This window comes from Atractosteus spatula, chromosome 4 (assembly GCF_055471065.1).
Source record: "Atractosteus spatula isolate fAtrSpa1 chromosome 4, fAtrSpa1.hap1, whole genome shotgun sequence".
Lineage (NCBI taxonomy): Eukaryota > Metazoa > Chordata > Actinopteri > Semionotiformes > Lepisosteidae > Atractosteus > Atractosteus spatula.
Genome location: NC_142709.1, coordinates 54,378,024 through 54,405,500, shown reverse-complemented (window position 1 = coordinate 54,405,500; position 27,477 = coordinate 54,378,024). Strand labels below are relative to the sequence as shown.

Genomic DNA, 27,477 nt, shown 5'->3' with positions numbered 1-27,477 from the left:
TAATAGTAGGTAAAACTAACTTCATCTGACTAATAACACACAAAAGTTTTATCTTATTTAAAAATAATCAGTGAGCATTTAATATCTTTGTGTGAAAAAGTAAGGGCACCCCCTTTAGCAGTGATAAATTGCATCGTTAGAGTTGAATGTTTCTCACATCAGCCAGGAGGAATTCTGGCCCACTCTTCCTTGGAGAACTGCGTCAACTCTGATGTTTGAGGGCTTTCCCATATACACAGCTCTCTGAGTTCTACCACAGCATCTCTATGGGTTTTAAGAGTAGACTTTAACTTTTCCAAAATCCCCCATTTCTTCTTTTACAACCATTCTGTTGTAGATTTCCTTGTGTATTTTGGATCATTGTCCTGTTGCATGATCCACTTTTGGTTCAGCTTTGGCTGTCAGACAGGTTGCCTCTGGTGTAGTACGGATTTTCTGCTAGACATTATAACAGCAATGCATCCAGGTCCTGAGGCAGAAAAGCAAGCACAGTCCAGCACCCACCCCTACCACTGTGCTTGAGGGTTTGTATGAGGTTCTTATGGTGAAAGTCAAGTGTTTGGTTTTTGCCAAACATAACGTTTTGCATTATGGCCAAACAACTCCACTTCTGACTCGTCTGCCCAGAGCACATTGTTCCAGAAGTGTATTTTTTCAGTCAAGTGCAATTTTGCAAGCTGTGCAGTGACGTTATTCTTGGAGAGAACGGGTTTCCTCCTGGCTATCCTTCCATGAAACCCATTCTTATTCAATGTCTTCCTGATTGTCAACACTCATAGATCTCGGGATGTAACCCTGGGGTTCTTTGGGACTTCTAGGGGCATTACGGTTAGATCTCTGAGAAACTTTGGTAGGATGGCCACTGTTGGGTGAATTTAATTTTCTTGAATTTTCAACATTTATACACTATCTTTCTTACGGTGGAATTTTGGACTTCATATTGTTTGGAAATGAGTTTGTAACCCTTTCCTTTCCAGACTGATAAGCAGCAACAATTCTTTCCCTAAACCTGGCACAGATTTCTTTTCATATGGGCATGATGAAAATCTCAAACCTGAGCGCTTAAGACCAAACTGACCGTTTCTGATCTTATGTACAGGTGGAATTACTTCCTGATGACCATCTTATCATTTTGCATGTTTTGGTGTTCCTGATTCCACATACTCTTTTGAGAGGGTAGAACTACAGGTGCTCTCACTTTTTCACACAAATGTATTGAATGCTGGTTGATTTTCATTTACATAATGACAAAGTGTTATATGGGAAAAGTAGGTTAGTTTTATCTATTATTAGTTCTTGGTGTGAACTAGGTGAAGGTCAAATATGTCTAAATATTTTAAACCATAAATTCCAAAAAAGGAGAGTACTTTTTCACCACACTGTACAAAGAATGGCAATTCCAGTAGTGTACGTCCAATATCAAACCTGTTTTAAGTCGTTCGCAAACATTTTTCTCAATCAGCACGTTCACTCGAGTGTGAACGTTTTATTCAGTGGCTTCGTTCTGTCACAAATGTCTCCTTCTAATAAGTTTAACAATCTGCCTGTTTCCTTTCTGCTTTAAGACTTTAAATAATACTATTGAATTTGGACTAATTATAATTAAAACGTGGCAATTTTATATCAAGTTCACTTATAAATGTTTCCATGGATGGTTCCCAACCAATCTTTTTTCAAGTTAAGGTTTGTTTTGTTTCTGTCAATTCTACGTGTTGTTCTGGACTTGCACTGTACTTTAATCAAACACACTTGGTCCTTCTGCACGTTTCTTGAATTTCCTGCAGTATTTATCTTGAAAAACATTTTAATTCTTATTGAAAGATAAGCACAGTGCCTTTGCTTAATTTGGCGCCTCAATCACCAAATAATCTACCACTACCAAGCATCTGCAGAAGACTTGAGTGTGCCAAAAGACCATCGTGTCTATCTGGGAAAAAACCCTGTTGCGTTTAAACAGAGATACTAACAGAACTGGATTATAGGATGTTCCAAAGAAGCAAATATTACAGAGCCATGCCTTTGACTGACACTTTTGGTTTGAAAAAAAGTTGTTGTCACAACTTTTTCACTCAAGCTACGAAGAAAACTCAATTGCTTCTTGCTGAAAATATTCTCATTTATGCTTAAAAACACATTTCAGTAATAGAATTGCACCAAGTTTGTGGCAGTCTTGAATGGTGAATAGTTGCTTCAGTTAGTAAAACCATCATATAAATAACAGCACATTTAAAAGTAAATGACATTCTAGTGCAAAAATTTGGCTGTATTGTAGGAATGTTTGTATAATCAGATGTGAGATCAGTTCTCAGAAAAGCAAGGTATATCAGAGCAGATCCCTCTCATCACCTCTGTTCTCAGTTTGTAATTCTCCCATCACAAAGACAGTTTAAGGTGCCAAAAACAAGTAAAAGTATTTATAAAATTTCCTTGGTCCCCTGTGCTATAAAAGTCCTTAATGAATGTACATTTAGACAAATTGTATCAGAGGCCAAATCTTGCGTACAAAGTGAAAAACTGAAAGATGAAAAGTTTTTGTTACGTCCCTCACACCCCACACCACAAAGCGCCTTTGCGATTTGACTTAAAAAAAGCAATTTACCTAAAAAATCTCTCACTGCCTTTAATTGCACAGGCACGGGATACGTAAGGACACTTAAGTCTATTAAGTACATGACAGCCCCATCACAAATGGTAGATAACCTTCTACAACGGCTTGCAGCTCAGTAATATTACAAAAAGTATAATTTAACCCACTCTTGACAGGCACAACGTATTTCACACAAAGCAGAAGAATGGCAAAACCATGACTTGAAGCTACGGAACTTACTTTGCCTCAGTTGCGGAAACTCTTCAAAAAAGACAGATGCGTGCAGTAAGTCATTATGACCTTTATAGAGAGCTTGCACTCGCAGGTAAAATGACTTTCTATCCTGAATTCTCCAATGGCCTTCAGCCCTGTTCTTTGCAAACACAGCACATGCACTTCATGTGATTTGACCTGTGATCCTAAACAAAGCTGTTTTATGCATATTACTGAAAGCCAAGTACTAGCTTGTCCCTTGAAGACAAAAAAAAAAAACAAGGAGGCTATTTATTCCCTTTTTAAACCTCCAAAGGTTAAATTAACTCTGTTCCACACAGCAAACAAAACTTGTCCAGTGCAGATTTTTCTAACCAATATTATCATTAGGGTATCCCTCACAGACCAGACTGAAGCTCAAGTCTGATGTTGTCATGAAAGAGAGCGCATTTGAAATTTCATTAGAGTATTATTAAATTCGTCTTTAAAAAAAATCTGAATTCTCAGAATAGAAGTCAATGCACGTTGCAAATCCTAGCTATAACTGATTCTGACAAAATTCAAAAGCATTTGGAACAAAATGGAACCATCCATTTTCTAACTGCTTCATCCAATACGGGATTGCTAGGGAGCCAGATTCTATCCTGGCAAGCAACAGGCACAGGGCATGGTACACCCTGGGCAGGACACCAGTCCAGTCCATCACAGGGCAGAAAAACACAGACATGCACACTCACACCAGGGTCAATTTTCCCAGAAGCCAATTGACGTTTTTGGGACAGTGGGAGGCAACCGGAGCACCCAGAGGAAACCCATCCAAACCTGGGGAGAACATGCAAACTCCACGCAGATATCACCCCAGGACCATAACTGAACCCAGAGCCCCAGCACTGTGAGGCTGCAGTGATAACTACTGTTCCACCATTGATAATTGACTAAATTAACCATGTAACATCCAAAGTTTTGTTTTCAAAAGACGTTTAAGTGGGAAAGCCTGTTGTTGTTGGCTCCTGTAAGTACAGTTTAATTAAAAGGCAAGTTTTTAATCAGATTACCATTTGTGAAAAAAATACTTGTGACTGCAACCTTTCCCTGCAAAGTAGTTTTCCAAAAAATCACATTACCACAATTTTCTTTTGTCATGTATTGATCTATGTACAAAAACTGAAAAAGTATTTTAAAAACACTTTTGAAAATATTTTTAGACAACAATTACCATTACACTATTTTGTAACATAGAACTGGTCATCCACAATGACTAATTCTTCTTAAAATGTTCTCTCAAGAAAAAAAAATCAGGAAATGTATTCTATGCAAATTTAAATAATCATTGGAAAAAAACTGATTATATAAAAACGGCAGTTTTCCAAAAAACCCACTTAGACACAATGGCAAGGCAGCATTCTTAAGGGGATTACTTAAAATTGTTATTAATTCTTTCTCAATCTTATTTGAGAAGTGCAAACTACAGAAGAATTATAGAAAATGCTAAACATGTTAAGACACTCAAAATTGGTTTTGCAGTAAATTAAATAGTGAAATTGATTTATACAAGAAAACAGTATTTTAATGCTGAAAAAGATCTTATTTTGTACTGCTTCAGCCTTCAATGGCTGTTCGCTGCACTTAAATGTATTTCATGGACCATTTTCTATCATTCTAAAAAGCGTGATATTAATGTCACATACCGTTCAGCTTTATGTGTGTAAAGACAACAGACAAGAAACGATAAAAATGACCTGAACTTCTCTACTCAATACTACACATGTACAAAATTATTTTTTAAAAACAAAGTTGTCTACAACTGTTAAAGTATGATCCCCATTTACTTGAGACACTGCTAGTCATTAACGCATTTTGTTAATTAAACTATGTGTCCTTTTAAAGGTTAAATTAAGCACTTTCATCCTAGAGGGCAGCAGTGCAGATACTAGGTGAAGTCAATAAGCTCAGGCAATGACCATCAATACATCAATGCAACTCCATACGTTTCTGCTGTTTAAAGATGTTTCAGTTTGATAATTCAGATGTCATTTTAAATATTATCTATTGTCCAATTCCATAGTTCTACTTTTTTTCAGAATGAAAACTACCAATTTCAAATTTCCAGTACTTCTAGGTTTTAAGGGGATGATCTATGAATATAAAGGAACTTAATACAAGACACCACAGAAGACATTCTTGATTTTGACCTTAGCAGTTGTATGAAACTACTTTCAGCAAGAAAAAATGTGGATACATGAGGAAACATTAAAAAGTCAAAATTAGGATACAAAATTATCTGTGAATATTAATAAACCGTGCTGTAGAGAAAAAAAATCAAGGATTTTCCAAACCTCAGTCTAAGACTATGGTATAATTGGACAGTTCTCATTATTCTAGTGATCTAAATTAAAAAAGGCTTTGGTTGTAATGCACTTTCCTAATGTTCTTAACTATATGGTTTACGAGATATCCATTTACTATTATCAGGACATCTGAATAGCATTTGGACGTTTTAGTGTACAGCAAGAGCTATCAACCACATTCATCTTGGGCAGTATTTGGGTGTTTTCTGTTCCCTGCAACTGAGCAATTCTGATTTTTCATATTGCTGGACTAAACCTTTTAGACAGTTTCAGAAGTAAATTTACTTTTCTTAAAGGATCTTAAAAATGTAACTGCAGGAAAAGTAATTCTAAAAAAAGCATTAACTTAACTCAGTGTACAAAGCTACAGAACTTCTACGAATATAAAACATTTCAACTTTTAGATTTCAACAGATCAAGATCCAGAATCACAGAGCCTTTTTCAAATATCTCTTCGACACTGAATTAAGCAATAAATCCACCCGACTCCAGAACCGATTTCAAGCCATTGAGAGAACGACATGCCTAAAACCAACTAAGAAGCTGTGCCCTGTCATAAAGCATAATTTCACAATAAAATACTGAATTAAGGCAGTACATAAAACATTTTTTAATCAGTATGGCAGCTTTTATCACTTCCATAAGCAAATGCAATATTCCCCTAAAGCAGGAGTTTCTTTAATTGAAACAGAGCCCTTTTGTCTTACTGCCCCCGAGAAACAAAACATTAATGGTTCCAAGAACAGGCACCCCACCCCCCAGTTTTATAAGCTGACTCTCTTTGCAGGACAGGATCACCTCGAGCTCAAGGACTCCTAAGACGCTGCTGCTACCGAATAGCAAACAGGGGCTGGGAGAGGTCCCAGCACTGCTCAGACAGGTTCGGACCGAGCACTGGCTGCTGCTGCCAATACAGCACATCCGGAAGGAGAGGTAAGACACTTATTCAAGATCGAAACTGAGCTATACCGAGTGTGTACGGACATTTACAGCAGGGAATGGTCCGTCCCACAAAATCAGCATTTTAGAATTTAAAAGTGAAGAAAGCCAAGAAACTGATAAAGAATGTAGTCCTTTTTAACAAATTTGTTTTTAAGCGGTGAATGGATTTTTCCCAAACATCATAACTGTTGTGTAAAAATCTTCAAGGCATAAAGCAGTAACATAAAACGTTGTCTACAGCAGGCAGCAGTATTAAAGAAGCAGATCACTCTTAAAGTGGTTCAATCTACCCACCCATTTTCTAACCACTTTATCCAGGATTACCAAATATTTGTTTTGAACATGCAACAAATGGAAAATTAATAGAAAATGTATTAAAACTAGTAAATAACAGAGCTACATACATGATGAACTGATAAGATCTTTATAAAACCTTAGTGAAATTATGTTTCGATTTTGGCAAAAGGGACACTGAGCATCAAAAGTAACTTAACACTATGCATGCATAGTTTTAGAAAATATTTACAGATTCTGACTAGATGTTTCAGATTCATTTTGTTTTATTAATGATTCATGAGTATGATCTACACAAGAGTTATTGTTGCATAAATACCAAAGAGTGTTTAAGGGCAACAGGTGATGACATTCAGCAGTTTAAAGTACAAGTCTGCTGAAAACCAGGGGAAAAATATGCCAATATTTGGTTTAAGTAGGAGTTTCTAGTCAATACAAAACTCCACTCTTATTGAAAGACAGTAACCTGACTAAAGCCTTCCTTCAGAATCAAGATGTGACCACATTCATACTCGTCCATTATGTTTTGGTAACACCTTCCTTGCAAGAATGTGTCAGGTATGCTGTGGATGCCCTATTCACCACACTTGAGGCCTGCCAAACATTTAAGAGAGGGCAATGTGTGACATCTAGGGCTCAGAGTCCAGTAAAACTCTGATGCAAATCACACATCACATTCATATAGCTAGCATACGCATACGCTACTAGCCCGGAATGTTCACACCAGATTCCCCGTTAATGACAAATGATATTTAAAATGACTTAAGATAAAATATAAGTGAACCAGCTACAAAAAAAAAAAAGATTATCAACTTGATGCAGTTAAAAGTGTCAAGGTCCTTTTGATGTCCAGTATGCATTCCAATTGTGAGCAAAAAGGGAATAGCACTGGTCACAAAAAAGTCGAAAGTAGCAATTTAAAGAATGATTAAGTCTGAAAATACCTTCCTCTTGTAAGATATTTAATCTTCAGGCATACAGTTGTATGTAAAAGTTTGAGCACCCCTGGCCAAACATGTTTTGTTGATTTTCTAAGTGAGAAGAAGTTAACACAACCTTTGCAGCAAACAAACTTAAAGTTTTGTTTTTTAATGCACAGTTACTATTTATTTGCTTAATTTAACAGACTGAAGAAAATAAAACAGTAAATGTGGCATGAAGCTATTTAACTTTTCAGTAATATGCAATTTGACAAACTGATCATACTAATCTTCCTCTTTGTCACTGACAGATGAACTCTACGATTGCTCTACACTGTTGCAGTAATTATTTGAAAGGAGAACTAATACTCATTCAGACTCTTATTTGTTGATTTCTGCGCTTTTGCAAAGTTTTACCATGAATGCTGTTCCAGATTATAGGCTGCTAGACATGGCTGCCAAAAGGAATGAGGACCGGAAAGCCTCCACACCCCTCATCGCCCTGCGGCGCCGGCGGCTCGTTACCAAAGATGGGCACTGCACCCTGAGAAACGCCAGTCATCCCAGCGCCCCAGCCAAGGGGCTGCTTTACCTGCAGGATATCTGGAGCACACTGGTGGACCTACGCTGGCGGTGGGTGCTCCTGGCTTTCTGCATCTCCTTTCTGGCCCACTGGCTCCTGTTTGCCTGCCTGTGGTATCTGCTGGCCCATCTGAATGGAGACCTGGGAGTGGACCATGACAACCCCCCTCCTGGGCACACTGTATGCGTGAAATACATCACCAGCTTCACCGCTGCCTTCTCCTTCTCCCTGGAGACCCAGCTGACCATAGGTTACGGCACCATGTTCCCCAGCGGGGACTGCCCTAGTGCTATTGCGCTACTTGCTGTGCAGATGTTACTGGGACTCATGCTGGAGGCTATTATTACAGGTACGCTTAACTATATTACACACATTCCAAAACAGAACTCCTCAACTCTAGGTCTTGAAGGCCACAGTTTAGAAATCTTTTATAGTCCCTACATTATCAACACTTTACAGACTGTAAAAAACAAGCCAGATAATGAGGCCGAGTATAAAAATAAACAAAGGAGGTAAATTAATTTAAAAGATCTGAAAAGCAGAATCTAGTCTATTACACACTTTAACCTTTGGAAACTATAAATACCAGCAAAACCCTACATTCCAGGAAGGGGTTGGCAATTTTATTAGCTTGCATATAGCAAAACTATTTTAAGTTAAACTGTGTACAAAGTCCAGCGTTTTAAATAATCAAGGCACTGCAATAGATTTTTGTCATTACAGTATGATTTTAATTCTTCTCATGCTTCTGTCCAAGGCGCCTTTGTGGCCAAGATAGCCAGGCCAAAGAAACGGGCTGGAACGATCAAGTTCAGCTCCTCTGCTGTGGTGGGGCATCACCAGGGGGAGACCTGCCTCATGTTCCGTGCCGCTAACATGCGAGACAGCCCCCTGACGGAAGTGCGAGTGAGCGCCATCCTGTACCAGGAGCGTGAGGACCAGATGCTGCACCAAACCAGTGTGGAGTTCCACTTGGACAGACTACGGGGACCAGAATGCCCTTTCTTCATCTTCCCACTGACCTTCTACCACCCCCTGACCGAGTACAGCCCGCTCTACTCTGTGCTATGTGAGGGCAACCCTGCGCATTTTGAGCTGGTTGTTTTCCTCTCGGCCACCCAAGAGGGAACTGGTGAAGGCTGCCAAAAGCGTACCTCCTACCTGCGGGAGGAGATCCAGGTTGACTACCACTTTGCCAGTGTTCTGGGACTGGACCCCCACGGCTCTTATAAAGTGAATACAAGCAATCTCAACAAAGTGCTGCCAGACCCCAGTCACACAACGCTAGACGGAGAGAAGGTTTTCGTCATACAAATAAATGGAGACGGTAATGATGGAATAGGAGGATAAATGAAAAACCCTCCAGAGACAAAAAACACTCCCAGCTCATCATTTATCTCAATCACTGGGCATTGAAGACAATCAGTGGCACACAGAGACATGGTGTGTTTCTCTAAGGTTCTTGAGATTTTGATCCACAGAGAAATTCCAGAGTGCCAAGGTTTTAAGATGCCTTTGTCAATTACAGCAATCTGAGAAACAAAAGCTCACTTACTGTGATTCAGCTGAAAATGTGCCGGGGCAGCATCTGCAGGGCCCATATGTGAAAGAAACAAACACACAATCAGGATGCAAAATTCTGCCTTTGAAAGAAATCTGCATACCATCAGCAAATCATATGGTTATATCAAATCAGCAACTGTTATCACTACATAGGCAGCCAAAAAGATGCACTGCACTGAATCTGTGGGTGTGACAGTGCTAACATATCTCTTTACAGCCAATGAGGCAGCAATCAGGATACTGTTGTTCAGCTATTTCTCAGAGAGTTTCCACACTTTTTATGATGTTAAATGTTTGTAAACCAAATTTTCACTTAAAGTTAAGAATGAGTTAGCAAATCAACAGAAAAATATATAATCTAAAAATATGATTAAGTTAATGTGAACAGAGCCGGTATCACACATTATAAAGAGTAGAATTATTAAGAGTATCAAAGTAATGAGTATAGATTCTATTAAGAGTTCTTTAATATATAGACTTTGTTGACACTTCATGGAAAAATAAAGTTGGTAATAGTTGAATAATACTGGAATGGCAATTTTGAAAATACTACAAAAATATTAATGTGAGAATCCAGACTGTGACTGGAGAATTCTATGGAAAGGTCACAAAACCAGATATATTAGACAAAAAATACTAAATCAACAGGTCCAAAGATAAAATATTTCTTGTAAAATGATCTTTGGTAAGAACTGACACTGAAGAAGAGAGTTCCATTCCTCAAGTACTGTCTAGCATGTACAAAAATAATTTTAAAAATATGAATTACTACTCACTTGCATCTCTCTGCATTGAACGAAATGCTTATAGGCATTAATGTAATAAAGAGTAAACTTTTCAATTCACGCACAAAACTAATGCAGTTTGTAGCCTTTTCATTTTCAAAATGTATAGAATTTTTTTCTCAAAGGAGTAGTGGCTCTTGAAATGAATACTTTTGGAGTGCAAATCAATTCTGCTGCTTATTTTATAATTCCAAAAGTACAAAAATACAGTTGGAAAGAGATGACAAATGTGCTTCTAAATATACGACTGTAAAATTCCATATATGTTGTAAACTGCAAACAAGACTATGAATGCTAAGCATCAATCATTTGATGCTTAAATGGAAAGTAGAAATAAGTTAACTTTTTCATCCAAAGTCACTGGAGCATCACATTCTCCAGAAGGTGCTGGCTACATCTGAACGATCCATTTCTTCCACACCATAGGCCTTCTGAATGGCTGCTGCCATCTGTCTCCATTCACTGGTAATGCACCAGACCTAACTGAGGAAACGCTATGAGCCTTAGTTTAAAGAGAAAATCTGGTGCAAAACGAAAATCAAAACCTACATCAAAATGCAGTTACTGCATTTAGGTCGTTGTTGATAAGCATACTCCAAATCCCTTGTATGCGCCAAAACACCTCCATGTTGTCACACTGTTGATCTTAAAAATCAGTCCTCTCGGTGCTGCTTCCCTCGAGTCACAACTAGTCTTTCTCCAGTTCGAGGAGAGAAGGTGCGTGTAATGACTTATCTCACCCATTGCACTGCTCGTAGAAACTTTCAACAGTCTTGGAAAAGAATACACTGCAATATTATATATTCAGAAATGTAATGTTGGGTCATCTATGCATGACTGTTAAATACTTTACAACTAACTGTAAGGGGTAGGAGAATATAAATGTGTATTACAATAAGCAAATAAGACTAATAAAATACTAGTGGATATTTTAGGCAATGCATTGTATAGTACCATAGCTGTGTGGGGTTCAGAAATGAAGGATTCAAAATTTAATTTCTAAACAATTTCATATAGAAAATGATTGTCCAGAAAGCTGTTCAATACATAAACAGATTTTGCCCACATCAGTCTAAGCTGCTGTCCAAGCAGATATAAAATAACCACACAATTAGAGATGAGATGAATAAAAGATCACCTTTTCATGTTCATTTTTTAGAGAGAATGCTTTCAAAGGTGACCAACGATAAACGTCTTTGAATTGTCTTCTACACTGTAACAGTGTTGTCCCAAGCGTTTGCTATCTGTGCCTTCTTGTTAGCATTAGTGAAGAAGTCCACTGGGTTGACTTTGTGCATTAGAGGATTGTGAATATTTGGGTTAGGTTACCTTGTAGTCTTCTTTGTTCAAGACTAAAAAGGTTCTGTTCCTTTATCCTGTCAGAGAAGGACATTTCTTTATGACTAGCAATGTACCTGCATGCTCTTCTCTACATTAATTCCTAATCTGCAATATCATGGTGACTAATATTCAACAACATTCATACATTAGGTGCACTGTACATCTAACATCTCCTAATTTAACTTCTATGCTTTTATCCATGTATCCTACCATTTGTTTGTATTGTTCCCATACAATGCTTAGAGGATATAACACCAAGGTCATCACTTAGGGCTTTTTCATAAGTAGCTTCTTCAAGTTCAGTGCTTTAGTCTTATGCTTAGTTTTCTCTACCTCAGTATAGGACACTGCACTTGTCTATATTAAATAATATTTGCCAAATGTCCCGTCTAGAATTCTAACCTTTTTGATTTTCTTTTGCAACTTCTAAAAAGTTTGCTTATCCTCTTTTTTGGTCTCATCTCTGAATTTGACCATTTGAGTATTCTAACTATATCAGAATCTAGCCACTGGTATGTATTAGCAATAGCAGTGGTGCTAATAAAAACCCTGATATGCAGAAATTTCCTAACTAGTAATTTATGAGGAACTTTAATAAATTTAGAAAGTCTTCTGAAAATTTAAATATACTACATTGTATGCTTTATATTTCCATCACTACAACTGCTTGTTCAAAGAACAAGTAAGCATTTCCAAAATAAATGCTATTTATTAGCACCCCATTTCCTTACAGATAATTCTCTAATTTAATTTTGTTTCTCAAGTACCTCTATTATGCATTTTCTATGATAATACTGCTTTTCACAAAATTTCATTTTTGTGATTTCTTCCTTCTTTCATGCTTTCATTTGATAAACTTTTAAATGAATCGCTTCTGTATTTCAAGTAGATCTTGCATGACTACTCTTATGCATTTAATAATGGCACAAACACTAAGAAGATGACCCTCTGCTCCATAAGGAGCCATTTCAGCATGTAATATATTGCTGTAAAAATGCACAAGAGAATTTCGAGAGCTTTAGTCCCCTGTTAAACTGTGAGAACTATCATTTCAATGTCTTCTTCAGTATACATCGGAGTTCAAAAAAAGTTAATACCAAACTCAATAGGAAAACGGGATAACTGGAAAATAGGAAAATCATTAAATTAGCCCCTGCTTTAAATAACTTAAATCTCTGTAGTAGGAGAGAGGATGGATGTACCTTGCATGAAAAAGGCAAAAGGTCTGTTTTTTTGGTATGTCAACAGCAAACTGTAAACTGTCCTGCAGGCAGTTAGGACACTAGTAGAAGGGAAGATATACTGTAGCTATATAGTGGAGTGGAGTTTAGTTTTTTTCCCCCTTCTGTACTTTGTTTTACAACAAATGTGTGACTGGGCAGGAATACCTAGTCACCACAATCTCTACTTCTAGTGATCAGTGGCAATCTGACATCACATTACAGTACTGCACTGATCCAAGTCCTGGAACCTCACCTGCTGCCCATGATCATCCCAACATGACAACAGCAGGGCATCACACATCCTCATGCTGCTCATGAAAGAACAGCTTTCTTGTAAGAAGGCAGTATTGGCAATTATGCCGTGGATGCCCTACTCGCCAGTCTTGAGCTCCACTGAACATCTGTGAGATAAGCTGGGGACAACGTGTGGCATCTGGGACTCAGACATCGGTGAACATGCTTGTCGAAGCACTACGAGAGGAACGGGCCACAATCCCACTAGGCAGCATCTGCTAACCTGTGCACTGTCAGAAGTGTTATTTTCCTGTGACTTTCCTGCAAATACCACTGCGAATTTGTTGCAATTGTAAGTGGTAAAATTTCTTTCTATGTTCAGTATGCACCTGTACTTCTTTTTACTAACGTTCCTTTAATGAAAATTCAATACTACAAAGCACATGAATTGTTACCCACATTTAGAATAAAGCCAACTTTGAAACTATGAAGAAGCAATACGAAGAAAAAAAATTGAAAACTCTGTCAAATGTAGATAGTGAAGAGTAAGGCATCATACGACTCATTTCATATTGAGTGTATGCATCACATTCCAGTAACTATTATGGGTGAGAGCCAAAACAGAGCCTATGGAGTGCCACAGGAAACATGTGTCATACAGTTCAACACTTCTTGCTTTGTGCGTTGTTCTCTATTGTGTGTGCTCTTTCTTTTGGTGTATGGAATATTGTGGTTTAAACTTTATCATGGACCCTAGAGGTGTTAAGAAAATAATTTTGAGTGTGTGTGTGTAATAGTACTGTGTAATAGGTTACTGTATACTACAGAACTGTACTGTACTTAGTTTTTATTAGTGATATCTAATTCTCAAAACAAACCACATTATGAATTTTATTATTGTCTGTCTTTTTTGGTGAAAAAAGTAAAAGTTAAGGAGACTTTTTTGGAATGTAGAACGGATCGTAATATTTCCCTAACAAATAATGGGAACAGGTTTTTCTTTTTACAAATTTTCCACTATACGAAAGGGCTTCTGGGAATGAATTCTGTTCGTAAAAAGAGGAATGGGTGTGGTTCCAAAATGGCTTACATACATATTCTGGTCCCTTTTTTTGAACATTTAGTGATTAAACAGTTATACAAGGAGATTGTGGCATTAAGTTTGTATCTTGTTCGACCAGAACATACCAAAATGGTCACAGAAAAGAGAGCTCCATGCCTAAGAGCAATTAACTGTGTTCCTGTTCTTAGTGTTGTGATATGAATGTGAAGCACAATTAGTAAACCCCTAAGATTCATCTGGGATAGCAGCAGTGCCAGATAAACACTGCTGTACCACTCAGTAAAGAAGGGAATTCAGAAAACACCAAAATCTACACTCACCTGGATCTTTTCGACCTGGCTTTTCAAACCTTCTGTCTCCCCTTTAAAAAAATGGTGCACATGAATTAAGGGGATATACAATGTTCACATGAAAGCAAAGTCACACTGATAGATTTCATAAGACATTTTCATCTTATAAAGAGCAATAATTCCTTGGAGAAAAAGAAAACAAAACAGTAAAAAAAAAGCTTCAAAAGAGCACTATTTTTCCTGAAATCATTCCTCTTCATAAAGGTTTAAGTAAATACTTTCATCCTAATCGTGATTTCAAAATTAATTAAAAACATTTGAGGTGCAATTTTCAGAGAATGACAATGTCCCCCTAAGGTTGTAAAGTTAATTCTCCAACTTTAAGGACTGAATTAACTGAGGACTTTGCCGAATTCACATTATGTAGTACAGGAGTAGTCCAAATTGGGGTCTGTAAAAATACTCGACAGTCCAACATGCAAACAGGTTTCAAATGGTCTTTACAATAGTTGGACTTCCATGCAGATGTGTACAGGCACATGGTTCAAACAAAAAATATATTTTTCAAAGGAAACTTAGTAGTTTTTATATCCTCAACAGAAGAATATGTTAAACCTAAAGTAATACCTCCACACTCTCTAAAACCCCAAGCTGATATAAGCTATTACCTTTCCTCCCAGCTCTGGGACCTGTGCATCTCTCTCCCGCCACGACCAAAACCTCCTTCCACATCATCAAAGCTTCTTTGGTAAAACCCTCCCTCCCCTCGTCCTCGACCTGCAAGCAAAATCACAACCACGTCTGTAAATTAAAGGCACTATGAAAATCAAGAACCACATCAATGTATACATATATATATAAAGATATAAATATTTAAAGTGACAGAGCTACATAATGGAAACTAAGAATATTTCCTTTGAAGCATTGCAAAGTAAAGCAAACAAAGGCAAAAAAACAAGTTAAAAGTAGTCTCATTCTGAACAGACATGTTGGACAAGTTCCATGCTATTTCACAGGTCTGCCCAAATTTTGGGATTACTGCGAACACTGACTTGATTCACCATCACCTATACTTGCGGGTTTCATTCCATTCATTCCCTGACAGAAGTGGAAGTCTTAAGTATTTCGTGGGAAGGAGTGGCAATGAAACCTGCAGCTGTAGCTGTAGTTGGATCTTTGCTCACATGGCTGCCTGCTCAAGGTGAAATTAGGCATAACTCACCTCGACCCCTTGAGGAACTTCGACCTCTTGGTGCCCCTGCCACTGTTCCTCCACCTCGTCCTGTTAATCGCAGGACAGCTGCACTGTTTACAGACATGGAGAAATTTCTCTGTGGACAGACAAACATTTGTTTATAGCTCTCGCTTTCCATAAGTACCTCTTTAGTAGGATTTCACATCAGGGGCTCAGGGAGGTTCTGTGCTGAACAAGAAATAACTTAACTTCTGTCCTTAAGAAAATGTAAAACGCCTGAATCCTCACCACTATATATATATACAGATATATACCATCTGTATATTATATCATCAACTATGTACAAATGTAACATTATAGTGTTGTGATAGCTGTGCAGCAATGACAGTTCAGGTATTCTGGTAAGACTTGGCTTTTTTCCACATTTTCCCCAAAACAGCTACCATGTGACAGAGCAGTGGATCACTGACGATGTTCCATGACAAATTTCAGCAGGGTAATACACTCCACATACTTTAAATGGTGGTACAGTGATAATGATGCCCTTAATGAAGCCACACAAAAGTTTGGAAATGAAATAACCCAGTCATCTCTTTTTATTCCTTATCCAAGAGTAAACAATAGTGTACTGCTGTCAAACAGTATTGTTTAATACTTTGAAATCTCTTGAAAAAAGACCCATTCTTCAAATTATTTTACTTACTGAAAAGCACTATTATATAGTGAGGATCACCAGTGGATTTATAGAAACATTCCAAGCAGCGGGCCAGTTTTCCTTCACTGTGTCACACAGTATGTAAGAACCTCCTTGCCTGTTTTGATTGCTTCACTACACCTGTGACTGTTTTCAGGTTGCTAAGCCCCATGCAATCTGCATTTTGTCCAGTTTGAAACATCCCTTGTTACACAGGGTCATAAAGAGTGTTTTCACATAAAAATAGGATTGTGACCTGTGACCAAATTATATATCTGGAGTACATTAGAGATCAACTTTGCACATGGCACCTGGAGAATTTATAAACCACAAGCCTACAAGTTCCATCCTCTACAATGAAGCTGTTCTTGAAAATTAGTTTCTAAATTTTAATTTCTAACTTTAACTGCTACACTTTAAAAACAAACATTAAGGCAGTTATTGTCTTCGATTTAAGTTCAGCAATTTTCTTGCAACTTCTGACATCACAGCATGACTCACTAATTTTCAAGTGTACAAAGGGTGTAAAAAGCCTGTGAATGCTTGAAAGAGTGTCTCTGCTTTTCTTGATCTTTTACAATTTAATACGTCCGTTACCAACTTGTAATGAAAAGGAATTCAATCAGCATTCTTTATAAATGTGCTTAGCTTTCAAAGACCAAAGTGCAGCCCTGTCTGTTTTCCTTTTCTGTATCGAACAAGGAGACACAAGAATAGTGTCGATTCAATCTGATCAGCCTTTTCTGCAGAGCTACAGTGGTAAGCCACGCCATTCAACTGATTTCAATTGAGGGAAATTAACTACAGATAGTACAAATAGAAAAGCAATTACCTGTTCTTCTTCTGTAAAAGGTACAAGTGCCAGTGGTGGCAGGGGCTCCTCTTGTAAAATAGGAAGAAATTCCTTATCTTGTAGGTCTACAGGAACCTGTCAATGGGAAAGTTCACAGAATGTTCATATAAAGCTACATTTTTTTCGACAGAACCTACATGTTAAACATCTTTTTAATAAAAATACAGCATTTTTACTGCTTGAAAAGTAAGAACGCGTTTTTTGAATTTTGAAAAAAAATTAGGCTATCCTTTAAAAGCAGTAAAAATGCTGGAATGTGTTTTGAAAACGTGTAGTGTTTTTATATTTCTCCTTTAAATCACAATTTAATTGCTACTAATATCAGAGAAGGACCAAACTGCGGTCATTTACCGTTTGTCTGGAGTCCAAAAAATACCCACAAAAATGTGAGTTGCTTAAAGGATAAATGTGATTCTCATAGACAACACTACAAGCACTGGCATCACCAAGGCATAGGAACTGAGGATAACAAAGCCAACAAGCCTGCAACAGCCCTAATGGGACTTAGACACAAACCAACATTATCCAGACTACAGACCACAACAATTGTGCTGTATGAAAACCTTTGCTATTTATCAAAATACTACAGGTAGCAGCAAGAGAAGACCGTGGACACTTTGAAAGAGGGTTAATTGTTGGATTGTATTTGGCTTCAGAAGTTCCACTGACTGTGACAACTCAACTTTCTGATATTTTATGAGCAACGGTGTCTATGTTGATGTCAGCTTGGAACTGTGAGGGAAACAAATCATCTATTGAAGGCAACTGTAAGAGCATCCTCCATGATCGAGAAAGCCGTACATTAATTTAAAGTACAAGGCAAAGCAGGCAAGCAACTGCATGCAAATTTCGAACTGCATCGCAAGCAACCAGGTTCATGAAAAACGGACCCCGGAGATTTCCACAGAGCAGGACAGCATGGTTAGATGACAGGGCACAAACCTCTCATCAACTGGCAGCACACTTTTTCAAAGACAGTAGTATAAAAAACGTTGTGGGGCACATTTTCCTAGCAGGACTTACATGCACTCTTTCCCTTACCACTGAAGGTCAATACTATTTAATGAGTGATCATCATGTTGCAGCATTCCTTTCCTGCTGGGAGGGATGTCATTCCAGAATGACAATGCCCCATCCACAGAGCATGTGGTCACCCAATGGTTTAATGAGCATGACACTAACATTATCCATAAATCATAGCCTTCTCAGTCACCACATGTGAACCCATCAAGAATTAATGGGCTATTCCAGCCAGCAGCCATATCACCCTGCAACTCACAACTGGCAGCCCACTGAAGCTAAGCAGGTGTGAGCCTGGTCAGTACCTGGATGGGAGACCTGACTCTCTGTGGTCATTAAAAATCCCAGGGCATTTCTCGAAAAGAGTAGGGGTGTAACCCCGGTGTCCTGGCCAAATTTCCCATTGGCCCTTACCAATCATGGCCTCCTAATAATCCCCCCTCTATGAATTGGCTACATTACTCTGCTCTCCTCCCCACTAATAGCTGATGTGTGGTGAGCACTATGGCTGCCGTCGCATCATCCAGGTGGTGCTGCACAGTGGTGGTGGAGGGGAGTCCCCATTACCTGTAAAGCGCTTTGAGTGGAGTGTCCAGAAAAGCGCTATATAAGTGTAAGCAATTATTATTATTCTGGAATGATGCCCAAGACAGTGTTTTCTTCCTCCATTAATCAGGCATCACTTCATTGACTATCTCATGGAGGAATAGTGCAGCATCCTTCCTGCAGAATTCCAGACGCTGGCAGATACTTTGTCACATCACTGCAGGCAGTAACGGTTGTAAGTTTTCATTTAGTTTTGTCCACTTCCTATACTCCTGTTTTTTCATTATAATAGCTGCAAAATCTCGGTATGCAACTTAAAGAACTACTGTGAATGACTGACAAGACTCCCGTGAAACAAACTTACCTTATTATCCTTTACATAAAGTGCTAACATTTCTTCTCTTCCATAGCGGTAATCCGCTAGTTTATACTTTGGCAATGCTGGTGAGAGAGGAGGGGAGGTGACGCTGCCTCCACTGGACAAAGCACGGAGCCTGCAGGAAAGAAGAACCTGTGAGCATGAAACAGGCATTCAATCTACAGCACACTGATCAACAGCTTGGCTCTTTTTTTTACTCAAGGAGTAGGTGACACTAAATGGCAGAGCTTAAGCCAGAACTTTTAACACACCATTTCTACTGTTGCCTATAGTGCATGTGAAAAGAGCAACCCACTGCTCCAGGTGTCAAGATAATTAGGATCCACCTATCAGCTTGACTTTCCTCATCACGTGATGACATCAGTTCTGATCATCCGTAATGTGAGAACTAGTGCAGAGACACCTGACTGAAGGCTGGGTAGAAGCCAATTTGACTTTTTGGAAAAAACATAACACTACCTGCAAGGGCTTTAGTTATAAAAAGATAAAGAGTTAAGCAAGGAATTATATAAAACTGCTGAACAGTGAAAACAACTAACAGCAAAGTAAATGTGTAAAAATGTATGCCCACTCCCATTATATTCTTCTAAAAATCCCATCGTCTAACAACGGTGGAACCAGGTCCTGTTTAAGACTAAACCAGCTTTTATGTAGACCACATCAGCTAGTGTGGCACAAAACATTGCCAATCACTGTATATAGCAAACCCATCGAAGGGAAGCCCAATTTTAATGGTCTAGAACTCCACTTCAAGGGGCTGATGGCAACCCGACTGCATGGTGTGACTGCAGTGATCAAGTCCTTGGACCTCCCTTGCTGTCCTTCCAACACCCTTGTTCTCAGATCATAAGACTCCAACAGGACAGTGCATGTCCTCATGCTGCTCATGTAAAAACAACTTTCTTCCAAGGAGCGAATGTGATAGGATGCCCTTCACGTTAGACTTGACTCCCATTAAACATTTCTGCAATGAGCTAGGATGATGTTTCTAGCATCTAGGTATCAGAGACCTGAGAAAAGGCACATGCTCACCCAGACTGTAAGAGAGTAACGGGACAGAACCCAATTGACAGCATCTGCCACCTATTGCAAAGCTTGTGTCACAGAGCTACAGTTTATACTGCTTTGAACGTTAGTCACACACACTACCGCCCTGCTAATGACAAATTACTCGGCTAAATACAATTAGATACATCATGTCTGTTAATGTCTGTAAATGTCTGTAAAAAATTGGTGTCAGTTCACCAATTACAAAAGATTTTGTGATTTTACTGATGACTTTCGTAATCTGTCAGAGTGAAACACAATAGGTTTGTTTTAATGCTCAGTGTATTCATAGCAAACTGCTACCATCACTGGCGCACAATTGGCCTTAGTGACAGAGAACTCGACTAAAAAGTAGTTTTGAATGCAATCAGAATCAGAGTTTACTTGGCTTTTTAACCGTAAAGTTTTAAGCTTTATCATAATCCATAAGTTCATTAGAACTCTGGACACAGAAAAATCAAAGGTGCTATAAGAAAAACTAACATTAAAATCCTGTCAATATTTGCAGAGCACTCTCTAAAGCAATGATTCTCGAAGTATAAGGTGCAGAAGGGTTAACAAGGAGACACTGTCACAGAACCTAAGAAATAACAGACCATAAGAGGTAGGAAGCATGAGGGACACGAATGTTTAAATAAGCAAAAAAAAAAGTAGCGAATGCCCTGTGAGGGTGCTTCCTCAGCCGGAGGAGTTGCTTTACACTCGGTCTATGAGGATTGACAAGCAACTGATTTGCTGTATACTTTCATATTCTTGAAATACACACATCCTGCAATGTAGTCTTAATGGAAGATATCCCATGAAAAGACCATGTTGGCCAAGGTAATCCTCAAAGCCAAGGTTCATGGAAGGTAATTCATTAAAAGGCCAGTTGATGACCAAGTTTAATGAGAAAATTCTATAATGTGAGGCTCCATAGTGCTTCCGCTTTGAGCACATGTACCAAAAAGTTGGTGTGGAACCCTGCAGTGCTGTCAATACCATCAGGTCTACCCTACATCCTTCATAAACCACAAGGCTCCTTTTCCCAAAGTGGTCAGAAAGCACTCTATCCTAATGACTCTAGATGCCCTCAGAGAACGTACACACCTTAGGGGTACACTCCCCGTGCAGAGGGCCGGGGAAATTTTTTAGCCTGGAGCACCAACTGTCTGAGGACCGGCTGGTCTGTACTTGTCAATGAGAGGGGAGGGGCGACAGGTTTAGCAACCTGGTCTCCAAGTCTCCCAACAGCAGTGTTCTATAATCTGTTATTTTCTTTTGGCCCAGGCAAATATTTAGAATTGCACACTACTACTATGACAGCACATCTAGTGGTGCACATTTTTTTACACCAGTTAGGGTTTTCAGGGACTTCAGGTTACGTTTTATTGGAGACACCTTTGACTCAAGAGTGACAAGATCGCAAGATTGGCTTTGAAGGATCCCACAGGTAAAATAAATAACTGCATAAAACAAATTTAAAGATTTGATTAATTGAAGGCAAACAGGCACCTTATTTTTCTTTGAAGCTTGGTCAGCTCACTTTGTGTCTTCAACTGTGTAAATATCTGGTATAGATATTTATGTGTTGTACTGTACTGTACTGTTTGTTGTGTTTTAATATTTGAATAATTGCTAAATTGAAATTAGGCTGGAAGAGTTCATTCCACATTTTAATTTTCAAAATGTGCTAGTACAAACACTTAAGAAACTTAGTTCAGCACAGCTAGAAAATGAAACACAACAAGCCTAACTAGGCTCTCAAAGGAGGAGGGCTTTGGGGATCTGGTCCTTTGTACTAAAAAGGTTGGGAAAGACAATCTAGAATCTTTTGTGGGTAGTGCCGTGATTACCTCTACACAAATTAAAATGAATAATGTATCACTAAAATACACTGTGATGCCCCAATGCCCCATGTATGGTAAAACCTCTAATTAAAGTATCAAGCCTTACTTTACTGCAAAATGATTTGCATGTGACTGCAAAACCTACACTCAGCTGTATGGAGAGCATGTGTTTGACTTGCACCTACATGAAAGTTCCCAAAGAACAGGCAGCTAATTAAATTATTCATTAATTAAACACTGCAGTGTAAAAGTAACACCAGCCTGACTGAACATGCTTGCGTTTTAGTTCACTCCAAAACACTGGACCTTAAGGAGACCTACCTCATCCACAAACTTTTGAAATACGCCCTGATATTCCACTGTGTTGTCTGCAAATGGTGTGTGATACCATTAAGCTAAATGTACTGAACATGTCTCATTTAATTTGAGGAAATATTCAGCATTCAGGAACAGATTAAATCACATCAAAATCCACTTACCATTCTGGTCCAAAGTTAAGTGTCTGGGTTTCTGCCATTATATTATGTCTTGGAATTCTAATGGGAGGAAAAAGAAACAGTCACCATTTTTGAACAGTGAAATCAACATAACACAATCAAGTTACAACTGCAACTTCAGATAAAGTTATAACCAAATGAATCCCTCTCATTTTATATATCAAGTCAAATAAGAAAAAATGAAAGGACCCAAGACTGACTGTGGTAATTAACTTTCAATCCAGTAATACAATAAGACACTTTGTCCAAGGAATGCACAACATTTTTTAGGTCACTTCAGATCTTATTTAACAATAGCGCACTTTCCTTTTGTACTTTTTTACAAGGTAAGGTTTCCCTAATAGCTGCAGCTCTTGCACATTTATAAATAGACATGTTAATACTAGTCAACACAACTACTTCAGAAATTACTAGACTGTAGTATATGAATTAACATTTACCACAGTAAATACTACTGCTGCAAAGTAAGACTGCAAACAACTTGGCTTTGTTTGATCTAAATGGTTACACTGATATTCAGAAATCAGTATCACATTACAAAATTAATCTGATAAACAACAGCAATTACACTGAGTTATATCCGTACTACCAAGTATTTAGGTATGAGATCTGTTTACAACTTGGCAACAGCTGAGAATCTATAGTTGTTACTGAGATTTGCCAGATTCCAAATATACATCTTATTCTAAGCAAGATCAAATACAAGAAAACAAAAGCTTTCTTAAGGCATCACAAAGCATAGAATAAACAGAATAAATGCAATTCAAAATACATTAAACCGTGACTAACAATACCCATTTTTAGCCTCTTTTCCTATTCTTCCTCAATATTTTGAAATTCCTAAATCTGCTGGACTATAAAATGGTGAAGAGCACAACACTTTCTCAGTAGATGACTCCTGAGATTTGTTAAGTCTTCACAAACACTCAGATATTTCTACAGATGCACTACAGAAAGTATTCTCACTGGATGCATTACAGTTTGGTAGGGCAATAGCTCAGCTCATGACATAAAAAAAAACTACAGAAGGTGGTGAAGACAGCTGAGGCCATCACTGACATAGGACTCCCTTTTATGTATATCATCTTCACTACACACTGCCTCAGAATCGCAAATAATATAATCAAGGCCCAAAACGACCCTAGGACTGCACTTTTCTCTCTTCGTCGTTCTGGCAATATAAAAGCCCGGACGCCTAGGTTCAAAGAAACCTCAGAGCCAGAAGACTCCTAAACTCCACCTCTTACATCTCACCCCCACTTAAACTCCTGTTTTTGCACTGAATTCAAGATATTGCCACTTCTTGAATTCTGCACACCACTGATATCTAAATGCTGGTTAAAACTATACTGTAGCTGCTACCATGTTCCCGTCTCCAAGAATTGTGGTGTCATTTGTATGTCATTTTCTATGTCATTGTTATGTTACATCATTTGTCATGTGAGGTAAACACACAAGTAAGCATTTCATCGTACTCGGGTACATATGACAAACATGAATGCTGTGTCAAAGAAATTCCTATAACCAACAATCAAGGTCTCTTGATATGCCATTGTAAAACTACTGAGCATCAGAATTATCAACATGAATTATTATAACTTGAATTAAAAGTACATGATCTGTTGACAGCTTTCGAACATTAGGTCATAATAAACCTCTAAAAGTTCACACTATCTACACGAAGACTGTTTTTGGGATATACTGAATTTAACTTGGCTTACACTGCATTATCCAAAAATGTCCACTTTCCACATATTCATGCTCTATTTCAAAGTCTTCAGTCAATTTACCTTGACAAAACCCATACCGCTGGACATGTCACGCGCTAAACATTCTGCAAGTCAATCACACAGGTCACAGAATCACAGAACCCCTTTGAATACCGCTGCCAAGGAGAACTGCCACACTTCTGACTGTCTTCCAGATCCTCCTCAAAGTCTGAACAGGTGAGTTCATTTCGAATTCGGTATTTATTCTATACAAATCCTGTAATTCTTGTGCTTCATGTTGTATTGCCTTTTTTCATGATATTGCAGTTTCTGTACCTTGTACAGCATGTTATATTCCCTTGAGCAGTTTATAAACTGTGTGTACACCACCCTACATTTTGGTGCTTCTGTCAATTTGTTTACAGCTCATTCCCTCTAGAACACTGGCTAAAAAAAGATTATAAAGAATGTGTTCACAAAGTAAGTCCCTCCAATGCATCCGGATGCCCCTACCCATTCCGTTACCTGCTGAAATATGTATGGAGTTTATACTCTGGATCTTCCAGTCTCCACAGTGCACTCGTGCTTCCCAGTGGGATCCTTCTCCCTATCCAATGTGCCAAAAGCAGAGCGGTCCCCCAGCCCTCCACACCGTGGCTGGAGTTTCAGTCTCAGCAGCTATTTTAGGAAATCAGAACTGACTTACCCAATTAGGAACAATGTTCTGACATGCCTGTCCCAACCGGGTCAACGAGAGGATTCCCCTTGCAGTGCCCTGGCTCAGTTGGTCTCGGGACAGTGTGTCAAAGTGACCAAGCTGCTAAATGGAGCCTCCTACTACTAGTTTGTCTAGTACCACTAAAAGATAATCACGTTTTCATACTCAAGAGAGCAGAGACTAACAAGTAAGGCTTGACTTTTCTCCCATGTGAATATCTTTTAGTTTCAGAAACTTTTGCTACGTATACAAATATTCAGACAAGACCCCCCTTTCAAATGACTTGCTTTCTTTAAGCCGATTTGAATGGCTGTTAACGGCTTTCTCAATCTACCTGGAGGTTGAGCGGCTTCTACATTTAAAATGCCGAGTATCAACCTGAACACTCATTACCTAAAAAATATCTTCTATAAAAATAAATTTGCATTCTCAATGCAGTGACTTCGGCAATAGTTTAGACATGAACATGTTGCAAAACTGCAATGTGCTCATGTTTTAAATTAATTTATTATGGTATTATGTGCACTGTAAACATACAAGCAATAAGCCAATTTATACCCATTTAACTTACTACTCAAAGTAACTGAAAGCTGAAAGTTGTTCCATGTCCCCTCCAAACACTACTCCAAGGACTGATCGCTATTTAGTATTGTACAAAATAAAAAGTCACAGCAACAATGAGGATGACTGCATCACCAGCATGGCCACTTTTTCCTGAAACATTTAACAGTCACTGTAGATTTTATCTCAGTATCTTTACTGCACAAGATTAAAAGAAAATGTAATGAAAAAATCAAGACAAGCCCCCCACTACCAGACAGGTCTTCACAGCTCAGCCACCTGTACAACATAAAATAGGTCAGCTGGTTACAAGATGACCTGGAAACACAATTCCCTGATATACCATGCGAACTTCACTCCTTCTGGAATCCAAATAGCTTCAGCTACCACATTTCCTCATTTCCCAGAACATGAAGATAACAGGCCTACTTCCAACAAAATGTGACTGTTTTCATATTCCTTTAGAATATGAAATGGGGTAACCTTGTTGCCATTTGAAGGACTGAAAGTGGGGAAAAAAGCCTTCATCCTTTTCCATCTCCCTATAACAGAATTTATTCAAGATGTTTAAGTTGCAAAGGAACACGTAAGGGTTTATTCCATGCTGAAAAGAGAAGAAACACCGTTTCGGCTGTGGAGCCTCCTTCAGGTGTGTGAGGAAATGTGGAGATGGGGAGCCTTCTTCATCACACCTGAAAAAGGCCCTACAGCCTTTCTCTTCTTCTCTTAGAAGAAACCTTTACTTGTTCCTTTGCAGCCTACGCATGCTGACACAGCTGCCTACTTGAACTATGTCAGATTTTTACCATGCAACAAAAACTATTACTCTAATCACAATATGCACATGATCCACTGTTGTGATTTTTTTTAACCTACAATAAAAGTACCTGTGAGCTCTTTTGGGGAAAAAAACATTTAATGCAAAGATAAAAGTGCCTTTGCATTTCTGAAAACAAATTAACTTATTTTAATTTCCCAATCCCATTAAGAACAAATCTCACCCTTTTTATGTCTAAAGAAAATGAAGCTTAACCCAGTTTTCCTTCTATTTGTTGCTCTTCTGCAAGAATTAAATGAGTGGCAAACAATGTAGGGGAACTGTTGCATGTGGACACACATGGACAAACTTGGGCTGCATGTTAATGACTGGTTAATTCCAGATTAGCAGAAAAGTAAGATAAAAAAAACAGCCTTCAAGGAAGTACTACTTTAGAGTAAAGCTCATCAAGGGTAAACTAAACATTAAGAAAAGGTAAACATTAAAAAGGTGAAGGTTTACGTTATGAACCAGCCTGTCACTCAGATTTCCCACAAACATCCCACTGAAGCAAATCAGCACTTTACTGAGAACACTGATTAAGAGGGGAATGAATCTCACTGCCGCAGAAGAAGCAGGTGGCACATAACCAGGTGGAGGGCTTGCGAGCTGCCACTGAGTGCTCAATTATCACTTTGATGAATCAAATACAAACAGCACCAAACAAAAAGTTCAACCATTTCACACAATGGTTTGGTAAATGTAACATGACAAGACAGCTGCACCCATCAAGAGTTTGTATTGTATTAATTCTTAAAGTATTAAAAAGAGTATAATAATAAAAGGCACTGATTGTGGTAGTCTTTAAACAAATGCCAAGGTCAGATTTTGGCTAATTTGTAAAACATACACAGATAAGCTTAATCATTTTCCAGTTTTATCACTACTTCTTAAATTTATGTTTCTAGCAAAAAGCAAAAGAATGAACCTGTCACTCCATACTTCTGTTCCAGAATAAATTCATTTTTAATTTTGTATTATATTTTACACTGAGGTACAATTTAAACAACTTATGGTCCCCCAAAACCTGACAGTCTGGACAGCCTGATGTGTTATTGAAATAAACCATATCAGTGTTTGTTATCAGTGGAAGATGGAAAAAATCCCATTTCTTTTCTGTACTTTGCCTCACTCCTTTCAGATGAAACCTCCTTGGTCCATTCTGACCTGGGGCAGCAGACCCGACTGAATCAAAATCAAAACAGCTTCACCCGAGTTCGTCTCAT

General features: G+C 38.3%; 2 protein-coding genes across 7 annotated transcripts in view; one reads left to right on the top strand and one right to left on the bottom strand.

Annotated features, from left to right (window-relative positions):
• The window catches only part of kcnj13 (potassium inwardly rectifying channel subfamily J member 13), a 28,963-nt gene extending 18,659 nt beyond the window's left edge, over window positions 1–10,304 (top strand). The window contains exons 3-5 of the mRNA XM_088913230.1: window positions 5,936–6,081; window positions 7,739–8,236; window positions 8,645–10,304. Of these exons, the coding sequence (XP_088769356.1) occupies window positions 7,756–8,236; window positions 8,645–9,237 (1,074 nt within the window). The 5' untranslated portion in view covers window positions 5,936–6,081; window positions 7,739–7,755 and the 3' untranslated portion in view covers window positions 9,238–10,304. The remainder of the gene's footprint in view (window positions 1–5,935; window positions 6,082–7,738; window positions 8,237–8,644) is intronic.
• Window positions 1–27,477, bottom strand: part of gigyf2 (GRB10 interacting GYF protein 2) — a 63,293-nt gene that overhangs the window by 31,061 nt on the left and 4,755 nt on the right. For all 6 annotated transcript variants that reach the window (XM_088913223.1, XM_088913225.1, XM_088913224.1 and 3 more), the window contains exons 2-8: window positions 22,429–22,485; window positions 19,059–19,188; window positions 17,108–17,203; window positions 15,609–15,717; window positions 15,055–15,163; window positions 14,417–14,457; window positions 9,443–9,475 (exon numbers count right to left, since the gene is read on the bottom strand). In XM_088913223.1, coding sequence (XP_088769349.1) covers window positions 9,443–9,475; window positions 14,417–14,457; window positions 15,055–15,163; window positions 15,609–15,717; window positions 17,108–17,203; window positions 19,059–19,188; window positions 22,429–22,466 — 556 coding nt within the window. In that variant the 5' untranslated portion in view covers window positions 22,467–22,485. The remainder of the gene's footprint in view (window positions 1–9,442; window positions 9,476–14,416; window positions 14,458–15,054; window positions 15,164–15,608; window positions 15,718–17,107; window positions 17,204–19,058; window positions 19,189–22,428; window positions 22,486–27,477) is intronic.